At 28.9% G+C, this 15,773-nt stretch overlaps 1 protein-coding gene across 2 annotated transcripts in view; it reads left to right on the top strand.

Moving 5' to 3' along the window:
* The first annotated feature begins 616 nt into the window (after window positions 1-616).
* LOC129616453 (uncharacterized protein CG1552) overlaps window positions 617-15,773 on the top strand; it is a 40,787-nt gene continuing 25,630 nt past the window's right edge. For both annotated transcript variants that reach the window (XR_008697547.1, XM_055532077.1), the window contains exons 1-2: window positions 617-800; window positions 857-1,010. Coding sequence is in view for 1 of the 2 variants with exons in the window: in XM_055532077.1 (XP_055388052.1) it covers window positions 698-800; window positions 857-1,010 (257 nt within the window). In the remaining variant the exon portion in view is untranslated. The remainder of the gene's footprint in view (window positions 801-856; window positions 1,011-15,773) is intronic.

Genomic DNA, 15,773 nt, shown 5'->3' with positions numbered 1-15,773 from the left:
TAAAATCTAACATTTTGCTGAACAAATTAACCATCAATTAACATTGAAATATTGTACTTTTTTAAGTGCAATAACTCAGTATAACAAATAATAAAAGTTTTCACCCGCAATTGTACCAAAATTTGTCTTTCGCAAACCATACTACACTTCCCAATATTTATGCATTATCAATAAACATAATTATGCTATGTACATTATATTACTTACTTGTTGTATAAATTTCCACATAATACATAAATATTTACAAATTTAAAACCACACATTTTTTTTTTATTCTTTCCAGTTATTTTATAGTTTATATCATTTTAGTAAATATATTTGAATATTTATTTTGATATTTTCAAAAGAATTATAATGATATATTTCCGTTTATTATTATTTAGCTAATTTATCCCAAATATATAATGTATGTATGTATGCATAGCCTCTTCACTTGTATTTTGCAAATAGTGAATTAGATATCCCCTCTCAAAATAAATTATGCGTATATATATAAATATATAATACATTAAGTTAATTTCTAACATAATGTATATATAAAATTTTTACGATAATTTCTATTTTATATAAAAATGTATATTTTTATTAACAAAATCAAATAAATTGTAAAGTAACTTTAGTGTATTGCTGAATATCTAATATATAACAAAAATATTATCAAAGCGGAACTTTTTAATTTTACCGAAACATTTTTATTATGGCCAAAAAATTTTTCGTAATTTTTGCAATATCAGTAATTCCTTACTTGTCAACGAGTCATTCTATACGTTCCGATCATTTAAGTGATGATACAGTTTTAAGTATGTGAGTTGATTACACCTAATGGTTAATTTAATAAATTTGAACCAAATTTCAGGAACATATCGAAGATGTATGTGGGAGTCTGCGAAATACTTACCAAGACGTCTAGTTTTGTTGTCCTTGTGCGGAAATTTATTTTGTGAGAACAATATGCTAGCTACACGTACCAGATCATTATTTGTTTTGGAAAAGGTTCCAAGAACTAACGAGTGAGTATTATTTTTAATTAATGGATCGGTTATTGCATTTAATTTTCTGCATAATGAAATTGCCAATTTAAAATGAAATGGTAAAATTAACTTATTGTCAGCCATACCATCAATGTTTAAATATATTAAAAGTTTCTGGGTAATCAAGCCAATCATTACTTTAACATTCTTGTTGACACCCAAATTAGTATACTTATTTCTTATTAGTATACTTATTACAAAGCAAATAAATGTTGCATAACTTTATAAACCTATAATTAAATGCAGGGTGCTTCAGTAAAAAATTTTTCTTTGATCTTATAAGTTTTTTACGAATATTGGTTTGTTTTTCTGATATTGTAAAAAATACAATAATATTTAAAAAAAAAAATTGTGTAACAAAGTAAAGGCGTGTTAAAAGTGTTACTGAAATTTTTACAGAAAATCTTAAGATAAGCTTTCAATAACAAATGAAACATTAACATCCAGGTGTCACAAAACATCCGATGTGTGTGAAAAAAAATTGACACTATTTTATCTAAGCCTATTGTAGTTTCATCCCAAAAATATGTAATATCATTATATTTTTAAATATTTTTTAATTTTTGGTTTGCGTTTTTAATAGTTTCTTTTACACAAAAATGTTCACAGAAAATCTTAAAATACGGCTATTTCGATGCTTAAAAGCTTCAATGTCAGATTTTCTTGGGACTCTTCTCATAAACCCTATCTAATGTCTTTTGTCGCAAGCGTAACTGTACTTTTTCTAGATGTAACCATACTTTCAGCAGTAGCTATACTATATACAGGGTGTTTCGCATGAGGTGGCAAATAAATTCAGGGATGATTCTTTGATCAAGTTCCAGCAAAAAATTTGTTCGGTGATGGGGGAGGGGGGTGTGGATATACTCGAGTTACAGCCTGTTGAAAAAAAAGGTACCAGACTTTAAATTTAAAACGTTTAACACGTTTTACTGGAAAAACTATGAGAGATAAAAGATTACCCTGTATAATTAATTTTTTGTCCTATCTCGTTTTGTAGCATAATATTATGCTTCCAAATTTTTCTACTTGTTCTAACAATTCTTTCGTATTTTCTGAAGAACTTGTTATTAATATTTACTTTTTTCAAAATAATTAATATCTACATTCATTGGTTCTGGACGTTGGTTGTTACTATTTTAAATGTTATTAAAACTTTCATTTTGATTATTGCTACTATCCTGGTAATGATCATTTAATTGTCTACTTGGGTTATTATTATAACGACCACTATTACTATGAAAGTTATTATAATTGGAAAAAAAATTATTATGATAATTTCGAAAGTTAAAAAGATTGTTGTTAAAATTATGTTGTAAAAGAATTTGAATTTTTATTATTACTATTATTTGTATTATTGAAAACACTAATTTCTGAAAGCTCGCGATAGGCTTCGTCTAAGGATTTAACATCTCTAATTCTCAGATACATATGTAATTTATTTAGAAATTTTTCTAATAAGCTTTTTTCGTTATTTTTGGAACTAAATTCTATGGGACTACTTGGATCTAACTTATATTTAAGATTAAGTTTTTCAAGAATTTTTTATAAATCATTATAAAATTCACTAGCGTTGAGGAATTTTACTGCATCCAATTGTTCCATTAACTTAAGATAGGATTAAGGATTCTTGAATCCCGGATGACTATTTAAGCCGCTGCTTAATAACATCCCAAGTGGCATCTTCTAAACGTCTTATAATGACTGCCGCTGGTCGTTGTAGTTTTGATAGTTAGATATTCAATAATCAGATAGCATTTCTGGGTCAGCTGTCAATCCAATTATTGTAGGAATATTTACTTCGTTGATAAATGATAAAAATCAATGGTTCCATTACCTTTAAATGATGCAACTGATCTAGCTTAAGTCAATAAATCACGAATTGTTACATGCTCAAAATTTGCTGCCATTTTTAATTTTATATCTTTTAAATTTTCAATATCTTTCTTGTTTAAGTCTTTTATCCCTTTCAGAAATTTGTTTTTTATATGGTTTTATAGAAGCTCAAATATAATCGGTTTTTTTTCTAAGGTTTTATTGATCACCACTAATTTTTTAAAAATTTGGCTTATTTTATAAAGATCTAACATATTGCACTTTTTCACAATAGTTAAGAAATAGTTTTTTATGTCTTGCAAAAAATTTTTATTTTGCAACTTATTAAAACTATTGCATTTTTTCATAAAAGTTAAAATTAAATTAGTTTTTGCCCTCTTTTTATTTGCTTTAAATTATTTTTAAAACTTTTTCGCTTTTGGAGTTAGTTGGCGATCGGTACAGTCGTACCGACTGTGCTAGTTTTGTACGTTATTTTATATGTACTTTTTATTTATAAGAAAAAAAATAAAAAAAACGAGTAAAAACTATTTAATTTCTTTTTATTAATTTATTACTTAACTCGATACTTAAACTAAACTTTTACTTTTTAAAATCTAATTGCAAAAGTATTCAAAAATTAAATAAATTTTTGTTTATTTTCTTACATAATAACATGTACATAAAAATTATCTTATTAATATTAGACTAAGTAATATTTACAACGCTTGCAGAAGAAATAATACACAAAAAAATGAAAAAAAAACAACATCCAGAAAAAGCAAAAAAGAAAACGAAAAAAATATATGTATACATATTCCCAAATCTGTATATATGTATTACATATCGTATTCGTATCGTATAAAATGTGTACCGATTTTCGGGACGACATATTAATTTTTGCTTTATTTTCATATTCTCTTAAGTTGAATAAGTCTTAGTAATGCCATATATACATATCTACAGGCCATCAAGCTCAGAGAGCAAATCAAAAATAAATTCCAAATTTACATGGAGTTTAAATGGAAGGTGCGTCCGTATTTATTTGTGTTAAGGAAATTGATCAATATTTTTGGCTCTAATGATTCCACATTTTTTTTACATTTAAAATTTAAATCTCAAAAAAATGCATTGGTAAATTTAATCTGAAAAATGCATTTAAAAAAAAAACAACTTTTAGCCATTTAAAAAAATTATGCATTTAAAAAAAAAACAACCTTTCTTGTCTTCCAAATAGAAGGGTATTGAATTACAGAGTAATATTTTTGAATAAAAAATAGAATTTAAAAATAAATTGAAGAAAAAAAAATAATTACAATCTAGAAGGCTTTTTAAACTATACAAAATAAGATGAGATTCATAAAGAATTCTCAAAAATTTCACAAAAAAAATAAAAAAATATTTCATTTGGCATACTTCGAAAACATAAAACATTAAGAATTGATTTGTATTTTTTTCTGATTGAAGATTTCGGAAAATATTTTCAGCTTGGAGGCCTGATAGATATATACGGCATTAGTCTTAGCCTACTTTGCTACGCAACATGAATCATTATATATGGATATGGTATAATTTATAATCCTTAATATTATTATTGATTGTTATAATGTACTTATAATATACATAATGGTTTTCTGCTAACTAAATTAAAGTAGAGAAGTTAATACGCTTAAAGAATAGAGTGAAATATTTTTGTTACTTTTTTATTGTTGTTTTAATCTAAGAACTTTAATAGCCAAAATGGTTGCGCGTTAATTATATGCACTTATATTTATATATAAGTACTACAATATGTATAGTAATTATCATTCAATTCGTCTGCAGAATAGGTGAACTTAAAATTTTGAAACATTCTCATAAACATTTAGTAAATTAAGTAAGAGAAAACAATAAACAAGTAAAAACGTTTAAGTCGGTATAAACCGTCTGAATTATGCACGTTAGAAATCTGAGTTTAAAATTTGTCTTTGAAATATCTAGAAGTAGCTCTCATTGTTATATACCAAGTATTCGAACCTGACAAACCACTCTATAGAAACTGCATGGATTTATCTGACCTATAATTGGACACACAACTGCCCAAGTTTCATGAATCTAACTCTATTATTTTTTCAAATCTCTCAGGTCATTCCAATAAAACTTCAGGAATACACGTGACCAATTAGACATATGACTGCCGAGTTTCGTGAATCTAGCTTTATTATTTTTCCGAATATTTAAAATTATTTTTTGGATATATGTGACCTATAATTTGACAAACGACTGCCAAGTTTCATGAGTCTAACTTTATTATTTTTCAAAACATTTAAAATAAGCTTTTGGAGTTGTATGGCAGCTACCCGAACCTGTCAAGTCATATCACCAAAGCTTCAGGGATATATGTGACCTGTAATTGGACACACGACTCCCAAATTTGATGAATCTGGTTTTATTATTTTTTTAAACATTTAAAATTAGCTTTTGGAGTGGTATGGCAGCTACTCGAACCTGTGCAGCCATTTCATGAAAACTTTCAGAACATGTAGAGTGTAATTGGACACATATTTGCAAAATTTGATAACGTTATCTTAATTAGTTTTGGAAATATTAAAAAAAACTCTTTAAGTTGTATGGCAGCTACCCGAACCCGTTTTCCATATTGGCTCAATTACAAAAGCAGCCGTCATTTGCGCAGAAGAAACAACTTGTGAAAGTTTGGTGCCGATTGCTTTATTTGTTTTTGAGTTATCGTGCGATCGGACGGACCAACGGACGGACATGTCTAAATCAAGGCAGAATTTTACACTGAGCAAGAATATATGTGTAGGTCCATACCAGAGATGACTCTTTCAAGTGGTTACAAACTCCATACCAAAGTGAATATGCCCTTCACGAAGTGCAGAGTATAAAAAAAAATCTGATGTGGTCGATACATAACCGACCGCAATATGTATTGTCTAGTCAAGTGAAAGTGTTACAGAATATTATAAAAATGTCTGTTAAATACTTCTTTCCAATTCTTAGGACATTAGTAAGCTTATATATACCATACCTAGAAAAATGTAAATTTGGCTCTTAGTTGAGTTTCGCTTTATACTACCTGAATTCCCTGAAATGCTCGCCAGTTAGTTTCGGCAATAACCAGAACTTATATATCATAAATTTGATATTTGAAATTTAAAGAAATTCACAAATCACCGTAGATATGGTGAAAAATGTAAAATCGGCCCGCAGATCAGTTTTCGAGTCCTGAACTTTCCAAAAAACATTTATGTTCATTGTTTTAATACGAAGAATTTAAATATTAAATTTCAATTAAATCGTTTAATTATTTTTCTTTATATACGCAAAAATGTATATTTGGCCCGCAGTTGCTGAAACCTGATTTCTTCCAAAAAATAAGAAAAATAAACATGATGAAAATATGCTTACATTTATAGAATTTAATCAAAATCGGTTTAGCCGAAGTTGAGATACACGCGTTTACACACAGACCGACAGACCGATAGGTTTCTAAAAATAGTTTATTTACACTTCCCTACCATGGAGAAGTGCGTTCTCACCGAAAACTCGATATGCAAAATTTGTTGCCATCACATGACCCACCTATTGTATATATGTACAATACGGTCTGTAATTAATACGTCATTCTGTACAAATTTAAAACCATTTATTTTGTTTACAGATTTAGTCAACGCAAAGCTATAATTTTTTTTATAAACAGAATACCGTAATAAATTTTGTTTGGTTTGGTAACTAATTATTTTATGTGAAAGTATTTAAAACCTAAAATAACTATTTTCAGAAAATTGATTTCCTAAAAAAAAAAACAAGATTATTAATAAATTTGTGTTTAAATTTTTTTGTAAATTGACAGCAAAAATTAAAGCTTGGTTTAGTTTTTCCTTTCTTAATATTCTTCAGTTTCAAATTGATAAAGTAGATTCTTATAGTGAATAGGTCTGTCTGGGATAAAACTATCAAAAATTTTAAAAAGAGAAACAGTGAAGAAATTTCAAAACGAAAAAAAAATCTCACTTAAAATAAACCAAACAGAAAACTTGAAAAATATTTAAAAACTTTATAAATATGTAATAAACGTCAAATTTCAAAATGTTAATCAAACATAAACAAATATGTTAGTTTTTGGTTATACTAAAAACCGAAAACTTTGATTTTGAATTATTTAAGTGTGAAACTTAGAAAAAACCATTTGTGAACCAATGTTGCATGTTTAAATTTTTTTGAGTAGAAGTAGAATGGAAAAATTTTTTTTTCAAAGTTAACCTTCAGACATAACGAAGAAAAACATATGTTTCGACAGTTGTAAGATTTGAAAAGTTTTTGAAACACTAAAATTTTACTTTACAAAACTTGAAAAAACTTTCAACATTGAGAAAATGAGATTGTCATCATTTTCTCTCATTTTTATTCAAAAAGTATTATCCCAGACAGTTTGCATGCAAAAACTTTATAAAGTTTTTAAAAGTTTATAAATTATAAAGTTTTTAAAAAATAAAAAAAAATTATGAATATTAAACTTCAGTGTTTTATTTAAAAGAAAGAATAATCGAAACAAAAAAAGAAAATTAAGAAAAAAGTAACAGGAACCTTTTTTTGGTAATTTTAATAAAAATAACAAAGGAATAAAAGTTATATTGCCTTAATTGCAAAACATGTAAATACGGCGATATAAGAGTTTTGCGGATATAAGAGTTTTTTCACTGTAATTGACAATGGGTTCAAATAGGGCCACAGAAATTCAATTCCAGAATTGGTAAATGGTCGTATAAGTGCTGTGCGATTTGTAAGTAGATTTCCCATCACTTGCTTCAACAATTTTGGTTTTGATCTGTTTCCTTTAATAGGCCAGTACTTCTGTCTAGCGATTGATAATAAGACTGGTAGCCCAACATGTTATCTTACATAGCTCATCTATTATTGGGTTTGTCACTTCACGATTTTATGGCAGAAGAATGGAATGCTTTAAATTATACATATATTTGTTATTTTTATTTTACCACCTATGAGAATTGTTTCGGCATGATTAATGAAAGGAGCTAGTACTGTGAGTTGACTGTAACAACTTAACAACGTGTCTTTAAGCAGTTGTATTAAATTCTCTGGAAATTTAGAAGAGTTAACCCTCGTTCTGGTATTCAAAATGTTCATGAATCTTAATATGCACGCTGTAATTCTTTTAAGCGATCTATAAGACTTTCTGTGATTTATATCTTTTAATATATAATGTTCTTCAGGAATTACAATTAACGCTGTTTTCCTTTTTTCTATAGGAGAAGCTTTAGGTGGTACAAAAAATTAGAAGTGTTAAGTATTTCGATTTGTGTAAATCTGCGGCTAATTTTTCAACCTCCTTGTCCTCTGATGGTATTAAATTTGGTAAGATTTTCCATTTCCTTAATCAAAAGCATCATTGTTGCCTGTATTAAGCTGTCCGAACTTGACATAATGTCATCCACGTAAAAATCTTTCTTTTATTTGAAGAATTTACGATGTCAATGGATACTTCTGTGCTTTATCATGTGACAGTTCCAGTTAGCACTTTATAACGACCAATCTTTACTATCATACGATTAATATAACTTATTGTTAGAATATATTTTACAGTTATAGAATATAATAGGAATATATAGGGCTATATATAAGGGTGGAGAGGACGAAATCAAAATATTCAATGAGCTGAACCAAGCCTTATCTTCAATGGCTTGATCACCAACCTAACGAATTGTACAAGATATAAATAGTGAAGTGAACGACCACGAAATAATCAATCATGAAGAAAAAAGGAAGTGGAAGGAGAATAGAGAACAAAAGATGAAGAAGTTCTTTACTTTTTGCAAGTTGCCAATCTTATTAGGAAATACACGTCTAACGCGCGGAATATGTAACACCAACAAATAGGAACGTCATCCCAAAAGCCAGCCGTATTATCAGAAGTTAATAAGAATTTTACAGCACACCGAGTGATAATAATGGGCAGGAAGCCAAGTTTTTCAAACCACGTCATTAGTGATTATCTGAGAACAGTGTGAAATAGATCCACCTAACACCGATGCAAAAAAACGAAGCAAACGGCATGTGAAACGAGTTCATTCAGCAATAGAGAAAATATCCAGATGCCTGCAACACGGACATCGAAACTTGTCATTCCACAATCAACATAGCTGTAAATTGGTTTAATAGCACTATGCCCTCAGTGACTGGAAGAAAACTGTCGAACATTTACTATGGTAGAACACCAAAAATCAACTACCAAAACTTAAATAACTTCCAGAAAAAATATCATGAAGACTTCGCGAAGACTATTTTCGTAGCCAATAAACAAGTAAAAAGCACAAGTAGACTTCAATCCAAAAGGGGAATAACAGAAAGTGCTAAAAAAGTTACAAGAACAGCAAGGCACCAACCGAAAGTGCTAAAATAACAATAACAGAAAGTGCTGAAAAAGTTAAAAGAACAACAAGGCACCAACCAAAGTTCTACAAGTTTACGAATTCAAATCAGCTATCATCATAATGAATCAGGAGCTATTGGGACGAGTTATTACAACAGTCTAATTCAGAATAATGACCAGCAACTCCGCATTAATGAAATATTTTTGCAAACACTACAGGTATACAACAACATATACCATTCGTTAGAGGGCCGAAAATGGGTAAAACCTTTGTTCCGGAGTAGGTGCGAAATCTCAAGGATTTTCGAGATACAGGGATTTTAACGAATTTTGACGAAATTTCTAGTTTTCTAAGCTTTTTTGACTATAACTTCCGTTCCGAAAAAGATAGGGGCTTCAAACAAACAGTTTCTGAAAGGTCTTGTGAGGTACTTAAAACAAACATCTTACTTGATTATGTATTTTGTTTACTTTCGGAATACCAATCGTTCGAACTTTAGAAAAAATCAAATTTTTCCCTTTTTTTATTTTTTCAATTTCTTTTAAGCAGGTACTTTCGTTCGAAATTTTTTGAAACTTCGAAATTTTTTTCTACAGAATTTTGGCCACTTTCTCAAACCTTAATTTTAGTCACTAAGTGTTGAGAAATCTTTTAAGGTACAGAAGCACAAAAACCATGTCTATGTCAAGATTTTAAGGGCTCTAATAAAATATAGAAAACCAAAAAATTGGCATTATTTTTGATTTTTATTGATTTTAAAAGCTATATTTATCGTTTACTATCAATTTATTAACGCACTCTCATTCTAATAAACCGGTAACACTTTTAAGAACCGTTATTTTGATATAGAAGTTTTGGATCAGTTGCACTCCTTCTTGGAATCTTGAGGTAATTATATTCAAGATCGCTGGTTTCGGATAGTGACAAGATGTAGAGTGATGTTATTTTTTTGACTACAACTCAGAGTGTTGCGTACGAGATTGCTTTGTAATATGGAAGAGCTCGTGTATGCGAGATGAATTGCGTAATTTCTTTACTTTTCCCCTTATTATGTTGAGTTGGTTAGAAAATATTTCGTTAATTAGCCCATTTAGATTTTTTTTCAAATTTTTGTGTCGAATATAACCAATCCATAATTGTGATTATATCATCAAAAAAGAATCAGTTGCACTCATCGGTTTTTCCGAACAACTTTAACAGCGAATTGGAAAGAGGTGACAACACTACCGCATCGGCAGTTTTATAATCGAATTTTACATTATACTATTCGAATCAAGAATTTTATATTATTGTCAACAGAGAAATTCAATGAGAACTAATCATCTTACCAACAACGACGGTTGAAAATAACTCTACAGGCAAAGTAAAAATTAACTTTGAATGTCTACTGTACGGTGTAACTGAGCAGTAAATCACTAACAAAGATCAGAAAGCTGGATACATCAGTTACAACATCAGTAACAAATACAACAATTAGCCCTCCACTTTGGAATCTATTTGATCTTTAGTCTGTAGCATTTAGGTTTATATTTACAACAATATCAAGTTTAAAGCCTATCAAATCCGTTACTAACTAAAAAAATTCACTGAAATTCTTTTGAATATAAAAAAGTCAATAGCATCCGGAAGGATCGTTAGGATCTGGAGGTCAATAAGAACATTTACATTCTTGTGTAGTTTTCTACCCCAGGTTGAAGTCATTTTAGAACTCCAATCTGTATGTTTGGCACTATAATCATGTCTTAGTAAGAACTTCTTTCCACCCGCACATAGAATATTCTTGAAAATATCTTTCATTATATTACATCTGGTTGGACAATATACTGAACCAACATTGAAGTTCTGTTTAGTAGATTTGATTTTAAATATTTCAAAAACTACTGAAGGCATAAATATGAAATTTTGTATACATGTGCCCAACTATAGTCTACATGTGCTCTAAAAATTTTATTAGAATGGCTTCAGTGACTCGGATAGCTGCCGTACTACTCCAAAAGCTAATTTTATATATTCGAGAAAATAATAATGTTAGATTCTTGAAACTTGGCAGTCATATATTCAATTATGGGTCAAAAATATCCTCGCACTTTTTATGGACTGGCTTGAGAGGTTGGGGTAGCCGCCACATAACTCCTTGAAATATTCGAAAAAATAGTAAAGGTAGCTGCATGAAATTTAACAGTCGCGTGTCCATTTACAACCCAGATATGTTTTCAAAGTTTTTTTACAACCCAGATAATTTTTTCAAGGTGAAATTCATTTTTTTCAAGGTTCGAGTAGTTGCCACGCAACCATAAAAGATAATTCTAAATATTTCAGAAACAAGTGTTTATACTCAGGTGTCCAAGTAGAATGCATCACTTGCATTATGTTATTGGCATTTTCTTTTGGATTGTAATATTGTCAATTTCTTTTGTTTTCACACTCTTCTTAGATCCTTTTTTATATTTTTTCTATAATTTGGAAAACTACTTGTGAGTATATAACCCTTTTTATCTTATTATATATATATAGCTACATCTCAGGTGTCAAAAGATACGGGTACTTCTAGAAGGGCTAGAGACATGGGACAAAAGGAATTAAATAAAATTTTGCCTCTAGGGTCCCAGAAAAATCTGAAATTGGAATTTTTTTAACTCCGAAATGGCTCTATTTTAAGATTTTCTGAAAAAATTTTTGTATAACAAAAGCACGTTTTCTTTTATATTTTTTATAATTAGAAACACAAACCAAGAAAAAAATGATACGTTTTACGTTATTATTAGAAACACAAACGAGAAATAAATAATATTTGACAATATAATGATCTCATAAATTTTTGGTTCGAAAAATCGAATTAATCTTAACATAAATAAATGTCAGCTTTTATCAAAGACGTCAGATGTTTTGTGGCTGAATATTAATGCTTCATTTGTTATTGTTTTGAACATTATGTTTCGTCAACAAGCTTTAAAAAATATACATACAGAATATATGTACGTATGTACTTAAAATTTTATTTTTATTGTTCCAAGCAAAAAACTGCAAAATGCTAAATTTTAATACACTCATATGTACATACATATATTTGAATAAAATTATTATTTTGTTTTTGCCTAAACCTTTTCTTTATTTGAAAAATTACATTCATATGTACATACATAAATTTGAATACAATTATTATTTTATTTATGCCTAAACCTTTTCTTTGAATATGCCAAACCACAGTTTTGAATATTATTCAATTCTTATAGAAAGCTTAAAAAAATTGAGTTAGGGAGCTTTAAGAAAAATATACGCACATATATATGTACTTAAAATTTTTGCGAATTTTTCCAAACTATTATAATAATATTTTTTGCAAACTTTCTTTAAACTTTTATAATAATATTTATCTGTTATATATTAAAAAAAAAATAAAACAAACATTTTAAACAAACTAAAAAAATACGACAATACCCAGGCAAGCATAGATCCAATAACCTTCTGGTTATCAGACTACCACGCTACCCACTAGGCTACGCAGTACCTTGAATTTCCCTTTATAATTCTATATTTTACTTATATTTTGTATAATTCTTCAAAAACCATCATATTTTACATTATATATGTATAGCTACTTCTCAGGTGTCAAAAAGTCAGCGTACTTCTAGAAGGGCTAGAGACACCCTCCCAAAATGCTTTTTGACCGCTTTTTACAAAATGGTACTACATCATAGAGGGGTAATTTTTTTTACTTTCGGAGATATAAATATTGTATGTAAATTCATATTTGGAAGTGTGAGTTATAACAAAAAGTGATCACTTTCTTAAGAAAATTGTAATGTTTTAATAAAATCTACATTGTTTTATAATAATTATGTACGTACGCATTTAGTTATGCATTTTTTTCGCGATCTGTTGCACTATGTATTAGAAAGCAAAACATAAGTTTACATTAAATTTATTGACAATATATTTTTAGGACAAAATTTAATAAGAAAATGTTATTCTATTGCATTAAACTTCTTACAAATAGGGTATCTTCAAAAAAATATTTAGAATGGAAACTGCCTGATATTGATTTGTAAGGGTGAAGCTTTTTACCGACCGTATTGTGTATACAATAGGTAGGTTATGTGATGGCAACAAATTTTGCTTATCGAGTGTATCTCAAGTTCTGCCGATTTTACATTTTTCACCATATCTACGGAACGAATTCACGGAATTTCTTGAAATTTGATATTTGAGTTCTGGTTGTCACCGAAAATAACTGGCAAACATTTCAGGGTATTCGGGTAGCACAAAGCGGAACTTTACTAAGAGCCAATTCTACATTTTTCTAGGTATGTTAACTATAAGCGTGCTAATGTCTTAAAAATTGGAAAGAAGTATTTACAAGACATTTTTGTAATATTCTTGAACATTTTCACTTAACTAGACAATACACAATGCGGTCGGTTATGTGCTGATCACATCAGATTTTTAATTTTATTTTAAAAAAAATAAAATTATCAATAAAAAAAAAATTCATTTGGCAAATCCCGTTTTTCAGGTTTCGAACCTGGGACTTTGTATAGAAATCGTATGCTATATGTATATATGCATTACCCTATAAACGTTAGTATTAGTATAAACTCATTCTACATTCACGCGTTTTATTCGCATGTATTATAAAATCCAAATACATGCGTGCATGCATTTTAGTAGCGAATTATTTCATGCATATACAGTAATTTATCGCTTAAAGTGCTTATTGTCAAAGGTACGAGTATTTTACGATTTTATGCAACATAACTCAAATCTAGGTTCTAAAATAAATTGCTCAAAAGATATTAGATCTCAAAGGAACTAATTATTTGTTTAATTGTGTACTTTTTCGTATTTATTTTTAAGAACTTTTCTTATTTTAAGCTGTATCTTACTATTTATTAGGAAAAAGACGTAGCTAAATGCATATTACGGGTGCGCTTTTGAAGAAAACAAGTAAACTTAAAATATCTCACACACAGAATGGAACACAATTTCAAAACTACAGACATAATACTTGCAAAGCTTACTATACAAGCACACACGACTAGTTTGATATAAAAGTAGCAGTCCTTTCTGAAGTCCTTTCAGGATTACCAAAGACCTGTTTGGGCTCGGCCCCTTTCATTCTTTTTTCAAACTCCTTGATCGTTAAACAGCCCCTGTAATTAGCTAATTTTACCCTGCACTTCAAAAAGGGTAAAGGGTACTTCGGGTTCGGGTTGCTGCCATACAACTCAAAGAGGGTTTTTTTAAATATGTATTTCAAAAAGTAATAGAGATATTAATATAAAATTTTGCAAAGATGTGTCCAATTACTCTTCACATATGTTCTGAAAATTTAATGGAATGGATGCACTGGTACGGGTAGCTACCATACAACTCCGAAAGTTAATTTTAATTATTTGGAAAAATAATAAAGCCAAATTCATGAAACTCGGCAGTCGTGTGTCGTTATCCAATTTTAGGTCTAATATATTTCTGAAGTTTTGGTGGAATGACTTGACAGGTTCGTGTAGCTGCCATACAACTTCGAAAGGAAAAATATTAAATTTAGTTTCATGAAACTCGTTCCTTGTGTGCCCACTTATAGGTCTGACATCATATTCGTGAAGTTTCTTTCGAGTGGTTTGACAGGTTCAAGTAATTGCCATTTAACAATAAAAGTTTCTTCTAAATATTTCAAAAACAAATTTTTAAACTCAGATTGTCAAAGTGCAGGGTATTATTCAGTCGGTTTACACCAACTTTTTTTTACTTGATTTTACTACACTCTGCCATCTTTTATTATCATCCTCTTTAAAATTTATAACCCATCTTTTGCAAAATTTTTGCGTATGTCCGAATCTTTGCATCCCTTGAGAAATGGACTTAAAACTTCTAAGAGTAGTTTTATTTTATATATTATTCTATTTTATATAATAACAGTAGCAAAGAAATATTATTCGTGAATGATTTATATTGTTACAAAAAAATTAGAACAGAGGGAATTTTTTTACTTTTTTTAAATTTGCTAACGTTCGTGATCTTAAGTAACCAAAAATTATCTCTGCAGGATTCCCTCAGAAAAAAAAGAAAACATACATTTTATGCTCAATATATCCTATACACTTATCCTATATTGTGTGCTAAAAGATTATAATTATTCAAATCGTTTACAATCGAGTTTACGTTACGAATTCACAACTTTTTAACATTTCAAATAAGTAAATACATGGTGATCAAGTCCAAATGTTAAAGGTCTCGAGAGGTGATTCATCCGAGTTTTAAAGTTATATTTTGCGATTTAACGGTAACCTGATTTAATTTTGAATTTGCCTTTTTTTTTTTTTTTTTTCCTTCTTCACTCCTAGGAGGAGTATAGGGCTAGTGCATGATATCTATGATGCTCTAGTTTCTATAGTCATAGAGAGTTAGCTAGGTAGGTGACTAGCCTACCGTAGTTTTTATTTATATTAAATATTTCAGTTTATTAATATTTATTGTTTATTTTTCTTAGTCTTTAGTATCGAATATTATGAACATTTGAAAATTACTTGTATAA

This window comes from Condylostylus longicornis, unplaced genomic scaffold (genome assembly GCF_029603195.1).
Source record: "Condylostylus longicornis isolate FDR11 unplaced genomic scaffold, ASM2960319v2 ptg000211l, whole genome shotgun sequence".
Taxonomy (NCBI): Eukaryota; Metazoa; Arthropoda; class Insecta; order Diptera; family Dolichopodidae; genus Condylostylus; species Condylostylus longicornis.
Note: the sequence above shows the minus strand (reverse complement) of the source record. Positions and strands in the feature narration are given on the sequence as shown.